The sequence below is a fragment of the Pongo pygmaeus genome, chromosome 18 (genome assembly GCF_028885625.2).
Source record: "Pongo pygmaeus isolate AG05252 chromosome 18, NHGRI_mPonPyg2-v2.0_pri, whole genome shotgun sequence".
NCBI classification, from domain to species: domain Eukaryota; kingdom Metazoa; phylum Chordata; class Mammalia; order Primates; family Hominidae; genus Pongo; species Pongo pygmaeus.
This window is the reverse complement of record NC_072391.2, coordinates 3156403-3169798: the sequence shown is the minus strand read 5'-3', so window position 1 is coordinate 3169798 and position 13396 is coordinate 3156403. Positions and strand designations below refer to the sequence as shown.

Here is a 13396-nt window from a genome sequence, read left to right as displayed (position 1 = left end):
CCAAGCAGAGTCCTGCTTATCTGGAAAGCTTCCTGGAAGAGGCGGCTTTTTCTGGCTCCCGAAGCCGTGCACTAGGGGTTGGGAGTCGGGCGTCTGGCCTCCCATCGCGACCCTGGTTCAGAACACGGCCGGAGTGAGAACCCTAACCCTAACCCAGGAGGCCGTAGGGACTTCCTGGTCCTACCCGGAGTAACCCTGGGGCTACGCCTGCTCCGAGCACCGGGATGGCCGTCCCTTTTATGGACCCAAACACGACGCCAGCCCAGCGAGGGCGGTGGGCGTCCTAGGGACCGGGCGGGTGAGGCCCCACGCAGCGACTCAGATCCAGGCCGCCGCCCACGCCCCGGGCCAGCGCTGAAGACCCTGTGCGCCTGCGCAGTGAGCGGCGGGGCGGCTCGGCGGCGCGCACGCAGCACGAGGGGAGGAGCCCTGGAGCCCGGGCACCCCTGACGGGCTGCACTGGGGAGGGGGAGGAGCCTCGAGGCCGGTTTGGAATTTTTGGCGCGAGCAGCTCCGCGCGCGTTCACGGGCCGTTCCCCCTCAGGGGAGTCCTCCGCCCGGGCGTCCGGAACAGTCGACGGCAGACTCCGGCCCGCTGAGCCACCCGAGGGCTCCCGTGGCCTCCGCGGACCCGGAATCTGGGCCCTCGCGGACCCGCGCCCCGCCCAGTCGCCCCAGGTGAGCCCAGACCCCGCCGTGAGGGGGCCTCGGCGTGGTCACCTCGCCGCTCCCCTCCGCCTCGCCCGGTCGGCGTTACCCCTGCCCCTCAGGCCTCCCCGGCTGCCCTCTCGCGTCCCCTCAGGCCCGCCCCCGCGAGCCCCTGCCTCCCGTCCTCCCCAGTTCCTGGTTCCCTTGCCCCGAGCCCCTTCCCAGCGGCGGCCCCGCCCTACTCGCTCCTTCCGGAGACCCCGCCTGCTGTCCATCAACCCCGCGCCACCGCCCTCCCCGTGATAGTCCTTCCCCCGTGACAGCCCCTCCCCCGTGACAGCCCCTCCCCCAGTGACAGGCTCTACCCCGGTAACAGCCCCTCCCCCGGGACAGCCTCTCTTCTTCTGCAACAGCCCCTCTTCCCTGGTGACAGCCCCTTCCCGTGACAGCCCGCCCACTGCTCTGTTCGCCAGGGTTTCCCCACACCCACGGAGTGAACTCAGCCGCGGCCCTGCCTGGGACAACTTACAGTCTACCGGGAAAGGTGGCCAGCAGATGTGTCGGGCCTGGTGAGAGGGTGAGGCGAGACGGCCCGATCGCCCAGGGCCCCGGAAGCTGCGGAGGTCACCCCCGCCTGGCCTTAGCTCAGGGACACCCTGGATTCACGTGGGAGCCCCTGCTCCTGCCTCCCCCATCCCACCACTGAGGCTGTTGGGCCAGGCGAGTCATGCTAGAACGTAAGTCGTAGGGACGGTGGGAGAACTGGGTTAAGATGCACAGGCCCAGGTCCCCGAGTGTGCCAGGGTTGGGCCTGGAGGCTGTGCTTGTGACTAGTGACCTCGAAGATCCCAACACCCTGGCTCCTGGCTTGGAGAAACCCTGGGCTGGGACTCTGAGGTAATTAGAGTCAGAGGAAGAGTCTCCGCAAGATGGAGGGCAGCCTGCCAGCCAGGCCCAGGTAGCATCGCTCCCCTCACCCCTCTACTCCCTCAGGTACTGGAGACTGGTCTTTTTAATTTGTTATTTATTATTATATATATTTTTTTGAGATGGAGTTTTGCTCTTGTCGCCCAGTTGGAGTGCAATGACGCAATCTCGGCTCACCGCAACCTCCACCTCCTGGGTTCAAGCAGTTCTCCTGCATCAGCCTCCCGAGTAGCTGGGACTACAGGCATGCACCAGCACGCCTGGCTAATTTTTGTATTTTTAGTAGAGATGGGGTTTCACCATGTTGGCCAGGCTGGTCTCGAACTCTTGACCTCAAGTGATCCACCCACCTTGCCTCCCAAAGTGCTGGGATTACAGGCGTGAGCCACCTCACCCAGCCTGCTTTGAAGTCTTTGTTAAATCTGACATCTGGAGGCCGGATGTGGTGTCTCACCCCTGTAATCCCAGCACTTTGGGAGGTTGAGGTGGGCAGATCACTCGAGTCCAGGAGTTTGAGACCAGCCTGGGCAACATGGTGAAACCCCGTCTCTACATGATATACAAAAATTAGTCAGGCATGATGGTGCAAGCCTGTAATCCCAGCTACTCTGGAGGCAAAAGTGGGAGGATACCTTGAGCCTGGGAGGCAGAGGTTGCAGTAAGCTGAGATGTTACCACTGCACTCCAGCCTGGGTGATACAGTGTGACCCTGTCTCAAGAAAAACAAAAGTGACATTTGGGCAGTTTCTGTTGCCTGTTTTGTTTTTTCATGTGTATGGGTCATACTTTCTTGTGTCTGTATGTCTTGTAGTTTTTTTGGTGAAAACGACATTTTTGGGAATATGTTGTAGTAACTGTGCATACTGGTTCTCCACCCTCCTCCAGGGTCTGTGTTGATTTGTTGGTGGCTGGCTGGACTGTAGTATTGTAGCCTATGTCCCCTGCACTATAAGGCCTCTCATGTCACTCCCCTTAGGATGCAGCCTTGGGCATGTGCACAGCCACCCTGGGACAAGTGTAGTTTTAGGAGGGCCCACTCTATGTTTTCCCCCCAATCACACCCAACTATTAGGCTCCACCAGTGACCAGTTTGTTGCTCTATTTGTTTGTTTGTTTTGGAGACGGAGTCTCACTCTTGTTGCCCAGGCTGGAGTGCAGTGGCGTGATCTTGGCTCACCGCAACCTCCTCCTCCCGGGTTCAAGCAATTTGCAATTCTTTGCCTCAGCCTCCCGAGTAGCTGGAATTACAGGCACCCGCCACCACGCCCAGCTAATTTTGATTTTTTGTATTTTTTAGTAGAGACGGGGTTTCACCATCTTGGCCAGGCTTGAATTCCTGACCTCGTGATCCACCTGCCTTGGCCTCCCAAAGTGCTGGGATTACAGGCGTGAGCCACCACACCCGGCCGCTTTATTGTTTTTTATAATACTTTGGTGCACCAGCCTCACCAACATGGTGAAACCACATCTCTACTAAAAATATAAAAATTATTCTAGTGTGTTGGCACACGCCTGTAATCCAGCTACTCAGGAGGCTGAGGCAAGAGAATTACTTGAACCTGGGAGTCGGAGCGTCAGTGAGCTGAGATCATACCACTGCACTCCAGCCTGGGCAACACAGTGAGACCCTGTCTCAAAAACAAACAAACAATACCTTGTGGCATAAAGTGTTCCACGGTCCTATCCAATTACATTTTCTTTTTTTTTTGTTTTGTTTTTTTTGAGACAGAGTCTTGCTCTGTTGCCCAGGCTGGAGTGCAGTGGCACAATCTCGGCTCACTGTAATCTCTGCTTCCCAGGTTCAAGCAATTCCCCTGCCTCAGCCTCTTGAGTAGCTGGGACTACAGGCACGCACCACCACGCCCAGCTAATTTTTGTATTTTTAGTAGAGATGGGGTTTCACCATGTTGGCCAGGCTGGTCTCGAACTCCTCACCTCAGGTGATCTACTCACCTCAGCCTCCTAAAATGCTGGGATTACAGGCATGAGCCACTGTGCCTGGCCAGATCCAATTAATTTTGAGCTCCTTTGACAGGGTGGCTTTTGAGGTCAGTGAGGTTTGTTCTGACTGCAGGCAGGCTCTTCCTAGCTAGCTCTTTCCCCACTTCTCTGTGGTAAACTAGCTGGCCTATGGTTCAGCTGGTTGCCCTAATGCGGGTACCAGTCTCTTCTTAACGGCTCACCACCAAAACTTCCACTGATTTTGACAGCCCCTTTAAACTTGAACTTCCCTACGCACCGTTTCGAATCAAGCCAATTTTCAGGGGTTTGGTGGGTGGGGAGAGCTCTATTTGTGACCTACATCTACCCCTAGGCTAAATCTCTGTCTGAGCCGTGCTGTGGAACTGGGGGCAGGACAGCGGGGCACCTCTCTGCGTGCTGCTGTTGCTTTAGGAGAAGGTCGCTGGGTCGGGCAGGAGCCTCTGGCCTTCTTGGTTGCTCTCTCCCAGTGTGGACCCTCCTTCCTACAAATGAGCTGGGGCTCCATGTTCCCAGCCTGCCGGGCCTGAGATATAGTCTCTATTCTACGCTTGGGGGCAGGTGGAAGAAAGGAGCCCCTGGCCTGTCTGCCACACTCAGCTGGAATTTAGCCTTTGCCATGTGGAGCCGGGAGGGTTGAGAAGTGCTGAGAACCTGGCCCTCCTGGGCAAACACCCTAATCCTTGACAGGGAGCTGGGGGAGAGGGAGCCCTTCTTCTTGGCCACACCTGCCCCCAGTGCTAGGCGGGGGGAGAGGGGTGCTGGAGGTGGGAGGGCAGGAGTGTCATGGCTCAGGTGCCAACAGGCTTGCCGTTATTCCCAGGCCTTGGCAGGTTTTCTTGTGTAAACCTTTGTTTGCTGTGTGCCCTGGGCACCATGCCCAAAGGCTTTCAGTGCTTGCTTTTGAATAATCGTCACCAGTTGTGCTGTTTCACTGGGGCAGGGGTCCACGGAGCTGCACACACTGCCATTCTGGAAGTGGACACCACTAACTGGGTTTTGGCACGACAGTTATGAAAAAGAAAGACACTTGAGGGATTCTGGGTTTTCACTTTGGAATTGGAGATAAGGGATCGTGGGCCCGTGTAGTCTCAGAAGAGGTTGTGTAGTTTAGGGTCAAAGAGCTGGCCGTGACAAGGGCAGGGATGCAGGCGCAGCCCGTCTGACTGCAAACCGACTTGCTCTTAACCTCTCTACCCGACTGCAAGACCCTTAAGAACACGGGCCCCGTGGTTTTCCTCTTACGTTTCTATCATCTCTAAAATACAACAGCCTGGTGGGCAGGCAAGTATGAATCTGTCCTCTGCCTTTTCTTGGTCGGTGCTCATTGCTCCCATGGCCGTTTAAAGTAGAATAAGTGTGTGGTATAGACAGAGCTCTCTTCTGTGGCCTCTTTGGGGCCACAGGGCCAGGTGGTATCAGAGTGGACATGCTGCCCTGTACTCAGTCTCTGTCTCTGCCCCCAGGGCCTCCTGCGCTGGCCATGCCCGTGCCCACGGAGGGTACCCCGCCACCTCTGAGTGGCACCCCCATCCCAGTCCCGGCCTACTTCCGCCACGCAGAACCTGGATTCTCCCTCAAGAGGCCCAGGGGGCTGAGCCGGAGCCTCCCACCTCCGCCCCCTGCCAAGGGCAGCATCCCCATCAGCCGCCTCTTCCCTCCTCGGACCCCAGGCTGGCACCAGCTGCAGCCCCGGCGGGTGTCATTCCGGGGCGAGGCCTCAGAGACTCTGCAGAGCCCTGGGTATGACCCAAGCCGGCCAGAGTCCTTCTTCCAGCAGAGCTTCCAGAGGCTCAGCCGCCTGGGCCACGGCTCCTACGGAGAGGTCTTCAAGGTGAGTGAGGGGACGGCTTCCAGGCCTATCTGGGGGACCTCCTTTGTGTCTCTGCACCTCCCTTGGCGGGACAGGGTCCTGGGCAGCCTGATCCCCTTCCGTTCCCTACAGCCTGTCCCTGCTGGGCTCACAGGCTCCCTCCACATTTGACTTGGCAGCTCTCATCATCCCCAATGCAGGCCCCTCCAGGGGTTGCTCTGTGCATACTGGCCCCTTGTCCAGAGCCTGGCACGCCCTGCAGCAGCCCCTGTGCCATCTCCTCCGGCCCTGGCGCCAGCTGTGCAGGGTCCTTGGCGAGTCACCCCAGCCTCTGGCACCGGCCCTGAGTGCAGTGCCTGGCCAGCCCTCCCCAGGCTGGCAGGCTTTGAGCTACCCCCTGCCTGCTACCTTGTTTTTCTTAAACACAGTTTCCAGTCATTTATATTTTCTTTTAAAGAGTAGTTTTCCCTTGTACGAGTCCTATATGAAGACAATTTCGTTAAAAAGTACAAACAACATTGGCCCCCAGGTCAGCTTTCTCACAGGGGAGCCCGCTTTTCACACCACAGCCCGGGCTGCCTGTGTTGCTCTGCAGCTGTTTTTCCACCTCATGACCCATCTGAGAGGTCCCCTGGGGTCAGTGCAGGTCGTCCCTGGCTCCTCCATTGCTGGGTCTCCACAGACCCAGCCCCAGGGATGGAGGTTTGTCTGGTTTTGCTATTGCCCTGGGCAGGGGTCTGAGACAGATGCCAGCTACACCACTGTGCCCCATGTGTGATCCCTTAATGGGGTCTGCCAGGTTGTCCCCCTACGTGATTGCGCCACTTGTGGCTCACCCTCACTCTGTGCGTGGGTACCACCTCCCTTCCAGGTGCGCTCCAAGGAGGATGGCCGGCTCTATGCGGTAAAGCGTTCCATGTCACCATTCCGGGGCCCCAAGGACCGGGCCCGTAAGCTGGCCGAGGTGGGCAGCCACGAGAAGGTGGGGCAGCACCCATGCTGCGTGCGGCTGGAGCAGGCCTGGGAGGAGGGCGGCATCCTGTACCTGCAGACGGAGCTGTGCGGGCCCAGCCTGCAGCAACACTGTGAGGCCTGGGGCGCCAGCCTGCCTGAGGCCCAGGTCTGGGGCTACCTGCGGGACACGCTGCTTGCCCTGGCCCACCTGCACGGCCAGGGCCTGGTGCACCTTGATGTCAAGCCTGCCAACATCTTCCTGGGGCCCCGGGGCCGCTGCAAGCTGGGTGACTTCGGACTGCTGGTGGAGCTGGGTACAGCAGGAGCTGGTGAGGTCCAGGAGGGAGACCCCCGCTACATGGCCCCCGAGCTGCTGCAGGGCTCCTATGGGACAGCAGCGGATGTGTTCAGGTGGGGACCAGGGCATGCCAGGTGTTTGGCAGGCTGTGGGAGGCCCTTCCTGGGACGGAAGCTCCATTCCCCAGGAGGGAAGCTCCACCCTAGCCCAGGACACCCGGCCTCAGAGCCACAAGGCTGAGACGCCATCCCTGCCCTCCAGTGGAGAGGGTCTCTGGTCAGGCTGCCTGTGAGCCTCGAACCCTCCAGAGCCACTTTTTATACCTGCCTCCTCACAGCTCCACAGGAGAAACAATTGTCACTCCATTTACAGCCAGGTTAAGGGCCTTGCCGGAGCCCACTGCTAGCAGGTGGCACAGCTGAGACTGGCCCTAGGCGCTGGGTTCCAGGGTCCACACTGGTAACCACTGCCCTGATCATCAGGATAGTAATACCTGCCAGCAGTAACTGTGGTGCCTGTCCATCAGGGCACTGGGAGGACTCACCACTGTGGCATGTGGGCTCCCTGGGCACGGAGCCCATATTCCATAATGTCCCCATCCTGCCCAGGGTTCATGATCAGGCCTGTTGGGGCCTCCCTTCCCCCTGCTTCCGCCCCTCCCTGACTGATGAAGACAGCAGCCCTCTCCCACCCACCTCCAAGAGGCAGCCCAGGACTGGGTCTGTGTCCCAGGGCCAACCCTGCCCCCTTCTGTCCCCATGCTGTCCCTTCCAGTCTGGGCCTCACCATCCTGGAAGTGGCATGCAACATGGAGCTGCCCCACGGTGGGGAGGGCTGGCAGCAGCTGCGCCAGGGCTACCTGCCCCCTGAGTTCACTGCCGGTGAGTGGGTGAGGGTGGGAGGGGGTGCTGCCATGGGTTCCTGGGGAGATAGTGGCTGGCCATGGAGGCGCTGCTGGGCTCAGGGTGCAGTCGGTGTTCTGGGACCCCGATGTGGCCCTTCTTCCTGGGCAGGTCTGTCTTCCGAGCTGCGTTCTGTCCTTGTCATGATGCTGGAGCCGGACCCCAAGCTGCGGGCTACGGCCGAGGCCCTGCTGGCACTGCCTGTGTTGAGGCAGCCGCGGGCCTGGGGTGTGCTGTGGTGCATGGCAGCGGAGGCCCTGAGCCGAGGGTGGGCCCTGTGGCAGGTAAGTTCCCAACAGTGGCAGCTGCCTGCCCTGCTCCCCAGCCCCGGGGGTCCACCCGCCCACATCCTGAGCTCCTCTCCCCCACAGGCCCTGCTTGCCCTGCTCTGCTGGCTCTGGCATGGGCTGGCTCACCCTGCCAACTGGCTACAGCCCCTGGGCCCGCCAGCCACCCCGCCTGGCTCACCACCCTGCAGCTTGCTCCTGGACAGCAGCCTCTCCAGCAACTGGGATGACGACAGCCTAGGGTGGGTTCAAGTGCAGGGTATGGGGGGCTGGGGGGAAGGTGGGGGATATCACCGGGGCTCCATGGAGATTCATGGTGAATGGGGACCTCTCCCACAAACCTGGCCCCCATCACAACCTGGGGAAGGGAACCAAGACTGGTGGGGTGTGGCCTGGCCAGGCTCAATGCAGCTGGGCATGTGGACTGGCTGTTCAAGGCATGGCTTCACACTTAGGGCACCAGCACCCCAGGGAGTGGCTGGCCACGCAGCCCCGACCCCAGTGGAGGCTGCCAGCGCCCAGGGATAAAACATTGTCCCTTCTCTGGGAAGAGAAAGCCTCTGGAGTCTGGGGATCCCTGCCCCGGGAACAAGTCCTTGGTCCCTGGGGCCTGGTGTCTGAGTGAGAGGCTGTAATTAGGAAACCACACGCTCAGGGCAGACAGCTCTTGGGGACTCTGCCGTTAGCCCCTTCCTTACATCACCTCATCCCTCGGGGGCACTTGATAGCAGACAAGAAGTTCCAGAAAGGCTTACATTTACTAAAAGTTTACTTCAAATCCGCCTCAGTCAAAGTCCATGTGTTCTGAAAAGGACAGAGGGGGCCTTGGAGTGCAGCCAAATGGAAGGACTTTGAAGGCTGTCCAAGTGCTGCTTTCAGAGTGCACCAAGTTTTTATTGTCCCTGACCGTGGCTCCCTGCCTGTCAGGCGGGAGCCTGGAGCCTGCACAGGGACAGAGCTGGTTTCATCCGGTACTCCCTAGCCCTGGACATCCTCCTTGTGTCACCTGTCCTCCTGCAGGCCCTCACTCTCCCCTGAGGCTGTCTTGTCCCGGACTGTGGGGAGCACCTCCACCCCCCGGAGCAGGTGCACACCCAGGTAAGCAGGTCCAGGGGCTAGGGTGGGCAGGGCTGGCTTTTGGATCCTGAGTGTCACTACTCTCTCCTCCCTCCTCCCAGGGATGCCCTGGACCTAAGTGACATCGACTCAGAGCCTCCTCGGGGCTCCTTCCCCTCCTTTGAGCCTCGGAACCTCCTCAGCCTGTTTGAGGACACCCTAGACCCAACCTGAGCCCCAGGCTCTGCCTCTGCACTTTTAACCTTTTATCCTGTCTCTCCCATCGCCCTTGAAAGCTGGGGCCCCTTGGGAACTCCCATGGTCTTCTCTGCCTGGCCATGTCTAATAAAAAGTATTTGAACCTTGGGAGCACCCAAGCTTGCTCATGTGGCAACATGGCCCTTCCTGTCCCTTTATTGATGTCATCTAGGGTCTTAGGCCCCTGAGGCTGAGCTCTGCTGCAGAACCCAGTGCTCCTGGCCTTGGGCCAGCAGCTGAAGCCCCATGCTGTGTGGAGCAAAGAGGTTTCCTGAGCAGGCACATCCCCCGGTGGGCACCTGGAGCTGTTGGGAGTATGGCACTCAAGGTGGAGGGCAGGCATGGCCCAGGGGTCCCAGGATCCGAGGTCACTGAGCTCCCTGCACCAGTTTCCTGGAAGAAGCAGCTGCAGCCCTTTGCCTGTGGCCAGCTGGTACAAGAAGGGTCCATGCCCCCTTGGTCCTTTTGCCCTGAATGCCCTACTCCATAGTCTCTGGGCAGAGGGAGCCAGGGTGGGCAACCTTGTGGCTGCTGGGAGGGCTGGTATGCAGGGCAGAAAGATGGAGATCAGGAAGTCTGGGCCCAAGGGACTGGCCAGAGACCTGGTGGGAGGAACAGGATAGGGTGAGGGCTCTGGGCTGGCAGTCTAGCAGGACTTGAACTCTCAGAGCAAGATATGACCCCAGAGTCCCTCTGGTCCAACCCCACAGGTCACAGAGGGTAAAGAGGTCCCAAGAGGGAAAGGTTTCCTTCCAGCTGACACAGTAAAATAGGAGCTTGGAGGGAAAAGGCAGGGAAGGAAGTTGGAGTGCCACGGCGTGGGTGGAAGAGGTCAGTCCACAGGGAAGAACGGGTGAACAGGGCTCCTGCTGAGACATCTCGTGAGCTGGAAGCATCCAGGGAGCCAGCCTCTTGCAGACGAGTTGGGAGGAACACCTGGTGTTGCTAACTCTAGGAGGCTGCTGTGGGCAGGCTGGCATGGAAGCTCAGTCCCGGGGACAGGCGTGGTGGGCAGCCCAGAGCAGGTCGGGCACGACGCCGGCGTGCAGCTGCAGGATGGAGCCCACGCTCAGCAGGTGCATGATCTGGTGGGAGTTGCCCCAGTAGTCGAAGCGGCCGGGTCCCCAGCGCTCGGGCAGGCGGGCTACATTTACCAGTCCCCCAAGCAGCGCCAGTGCGTCCATGCGCAGGTAGCAGGGCAGGGAGCCTGGAGCCCCTGAACCCAGACCCACTCCCCGGGCCCCGAATACCAGCAGGCGGGCAGCAGCCTGCCAACCAAATGCCCGGAGCCGAGCACTGGTGGAGGGGGCAGTGAGAGCGCGCCAGCCGGCCACACCCGACAACACAGTGTAGCCCACCAGGGCAGCTGGGCGCAGCCAGGGCCTGCAGGCCAGGGTGCAGTGGATGATGGGCAGGGCCCCTGCACAAGAGGAGAGAACAGGAGAGGGCACGTCAGTGTGAGGGTCCACCCGCCTTTCCCTACCCATGGCTTGGATGCGTGCCCCGTGCCTCGCCCGCCAGTGGCTCCAGCTCCCATCCCTTGGGCCCTGACTCACCAAGGGTGTTGACAAGGCAGACCCCACACATGTCCAGGGCGAGGAGCCGGGCATACACAGCGCTGCCCCCTTGGTGGCACATAAAGAGGTGATAGAGCACGGAGCCTGCAGGGGGTGCAAGGCAGGCCACGCAGTGTGTGCCTCCCAGCCAGCCATCCTTGCCCAGCTGACCCCAGGGCATGGTCATTGGCACCAGCACCAGGAAGCCCAGTAGGGCCAGCCCTAGGGAGGGAGACAGTCATCTACCAGATGGCTTCAGTCATGTCCTCAAGGGGACCACGGTTCAGACACAACACAGGACAGAGCAAGACAGGTCCAGGTAATGCTGTCATCCAGCTGGCGGCCTGGCCTTGGCTAGAGGCAGGTCCTGGGCAAAAGGCTTTTGGCATTGGTTACTTATCATGGCTCAGGATGGTCTGGGAAGTAGAGACCATGATCCCCACTTTGCAGGTGAGGAAACAGACTTGGAGGGGCTGAGTGACCCGCCCCGGGTGAGCCCAGCAGGTAAACAATGGCAGAGGACAGGCCTGCGCCGTCCCACTCCCACACTGCTCTCCCCACACAAGCAGGTCACAGGAGAAGCCTAAGGCAGCGAAACCTCAAGCTGAGTTGTGAAGAGGACACATGAGCAGTGATGCCAGCCCGGGGCCACTTGGCTTGCTCTTCCCAACCCAAGTCCTCCCCTCTCCATAAGTGTCCAGACAAATGGAGGCACTGGGCCTTTTTATCTTCTATAAAGGGGTGAGGCCAGGCGGGGGAAGACAAGTGCAGAATGAAGGGAAGGGGGCTTCGAGGGGCTTGTCCCATCTCCCCAGACCTCTCCCTGGGGAGTTTGATTCCAGCCTAGCCCTTTCTGGGAGGTCTCCACCCCTCCCTGCCGGCCTCTAGCACTGGCCTCCCAGGGGCCAAACGGGGCTCCGAAGTCTGCCCACCCTCGTGGGAATGTGGCCTGGCAAAAGCTCCGGAAAGGCACCCAGGCTGGGCCCGGCCGCTCAGGGCCCCTTGCCCGCCTGGGGCAGCTCAAGGACGGGCAGGGCTGTGTCAGCAGAGCTCCGCGGGGCGCGGAGGAGGGGCCGGGCGCCTGTTGGGGGAAGAAGGAGCCGCCACCAGGCGGAGCCCCAAGACAGAGCGGCTTGGGGCGGGGGCGTCAGGACGGCGGCGCTGGGAGGCTCCTCCCGGGCCCTCCTCACCGCAGTCAACACCATCTCCCGGCTGGGTGCTGGCGGGAGAGGGTTCCCAGGGCGCCGGGATTACAGAGGCGGGACACCAAGCTCCCTACCCCTGGGGCTCAAAGGGATTAAGCAGGCTCAGACCCCACTCTGCTCCCCTCTCCTGACCCGGCCCCCACCCGCCGGGAAAGCGGAAGCTGGCAGCGCGACCCGGGACAATGGCAGCTTTGTCACCGCGGCCACTGGCGGTGCCAGGGCCAGGGCAGCCCAGGACTTGGGCGCTGGGGCCCTCCTCGGCCTCAGTGCCCCCGGCCCAACGCGGGCAGGGCGGCCGCGGGTGCGGGAAGCGCGTTGCGGGACGCGGCTCACCGTGCGTGTAGATGTTGCCCAGTTCGTTGTGCAGGTAGAAGAGGCTGCGCAGGCAGCCTGAGCCGCTGCTGGCGGGCCGGTACCCGGTCAGCACGAACTTATTGAACTGCAGGTGCGGCGGCGAGCTGGCCCAGTCCAGCAGGCGCGGCCCGGCCAGGAACGCCATGGTCCGCACCGCGCGGGCAGCCCGTGCTCCTCCTGTCCCCGAGCCTTCTCCTCAGTGGGGCCGCAGCGCGGGAAGGCCCATCACTGCCCAGCGCCCGGCGCCCACCCACCGCCCTGCGCTCGATCGGCGCACGCGCTGGCTAGGGGGTCCCAGCCCGCGCCCCTCAAGCGCTGCGCACGCGCGAGTCCGACGCCCCCGCGCCGGGGCGGAGGCTGGGGACGCACCGGATGCCTGAGCGCACTGCGGTCGGCTCCGCCGAGGCAGACGCGCCGCAGGGACAGCTCGCGGCGGCGGCGGCGGCGGTGGCCGGTAGTCTCTCTGCAGCTGGGAGGACGGGCGCGGCCGGACGCGGGAGGGGACGCCAGGCTCCGCCCAGGCTCCTAGTCCCCGCCGGCCGGCCAGCGTTTCGCGCGCTGGGCTCCTGACGTCGGCGCAGCGAGAGCCAATGGGCGCGGCCGGCGGGGAGGCTCCGCCCCGAGGCCGCCCAGGCCTCGCCTGCTAGCATAGTGTGAGCGATCCCAGCCTTATTTGCATGGGGTGGCTGTGGGCTTGCGACCCAACGTTCTGGGTCCTGCGGGCTCCGCTAGAGTGACCCTGGCACCTCGCGTCCCTCAGAACTGTGCATCCGGGCTTTCCGCGTGACACCCAGGTCTCTGCACCTTTGGGCACCCACCCTCGAGGGCACAGTCCTGCCACCTAGCCCTACCCTGCAGATCGGGCTCTGTCCAAGGTGCTGCCGGACGGGTCCGGCTTAGATCCGGTACGCCCCCGCTCCAAGGTGATCTTTCCGCCGGCTGGACTCCGGAGTGCAGCAAGGCGCTCCACGGTACCCAGGCCTCTGAAGGCGTGCCTCACGCGCCCGCAGCCGTCGGGAGGGGCCCTGCCCTTCGCGCCAGGCTTCTCGGAGCGTGGGCTCGGCCCAACTCGCTCCCAGTTATCGCCCACAAGGCGCACCCTTGCGGGGCCCTACCCAGGATAGACAGGAAACAGATTGGAAACCAGGGGAGCAAAGT

The 13396-nt window shown here is 61.6% G+C and overlaps 2 protein-coding genes across 6 annotated transcripts; one reads left to right on the top strand and one right to left on the bottom strand.

Moving 5' to 3' along the window:
- The first annotated feature begins 392 nt into the window (after positions 1–392).
- PKMYT1 (protein kinase, membrane associated tyrosine/threonine 1) lies at positions 393–9259 on the top strand. Of its 3 annotated transcripts, none has more exons than XM_054452944.2 (9): positions 393–678; positions 1122–1385; positions 5022–5389; positions 6240–6733; positions 7395–7501; positions 7634–7806; positions 7894–8051; positions 8830–8907; positions 8988–9259. In XM_054452944.2, the coding sequence occupies exons 2-9, from the start codon at positions 1376–1378 to the stop codon at positions 9097–9099; spliced, it is 1500 nt and encodes a 499-aa protein (XP_054308919.1). In that variant the 5' UTR covers positions 393–678; positions 1122–1375; the 3' UTR covers positions 9100–9259. The 3 variants fall into 3 exon arrangements, with proteins under 3 accessions (XP_054308919.1, XP_054308923.1, XP_054308920.1); XM_054452948.2 differs by having other exon boundaries at positions 448–678; positions 8792–8907; XM_054452945.2 differs by having other exon boundaries at positions 448–678; positions 8792–9259.
- Positions 8561–13341, bottom strand: PAQR4 (progestin and adipoQ receptor family member 4). 3 transcript variants are annotated; one of them, XM_054452956.2, is made up of 3 exons: positions 12608–13329; positions 10680–10901; positions 8561–10543 (listed from the first exon to the last, which is right to left on the bottom strand). In XM_054452956.2, the coding sequence occupies exons 2-3, from the start codon at positions 10864–10866 to the stop codon at positions 10110–10112; spliced, it is 621 nt and encodes a 206-aa protein (XP_054308931.1). In that variant the 5' UTR covers positions 10867–10901; positions 12608–13329; the 3' UTR covers positions 8561–10109. The 3 variants fall into 3 exon arrangements, with proteins under 3 accessions (XP_054308931.1, XP_054308930.1, XP_054308932.1); XM_054452955.2 differs by having other exon boundaries at positions 12218–13326; XM_054452957.2 differs by lacking the exon at positions 10680–10901 and having other exon boundaries at positions 12218–13341.
- Between the last annotated feature and the right edge of the window lie 55 nt (positions 13342–13396).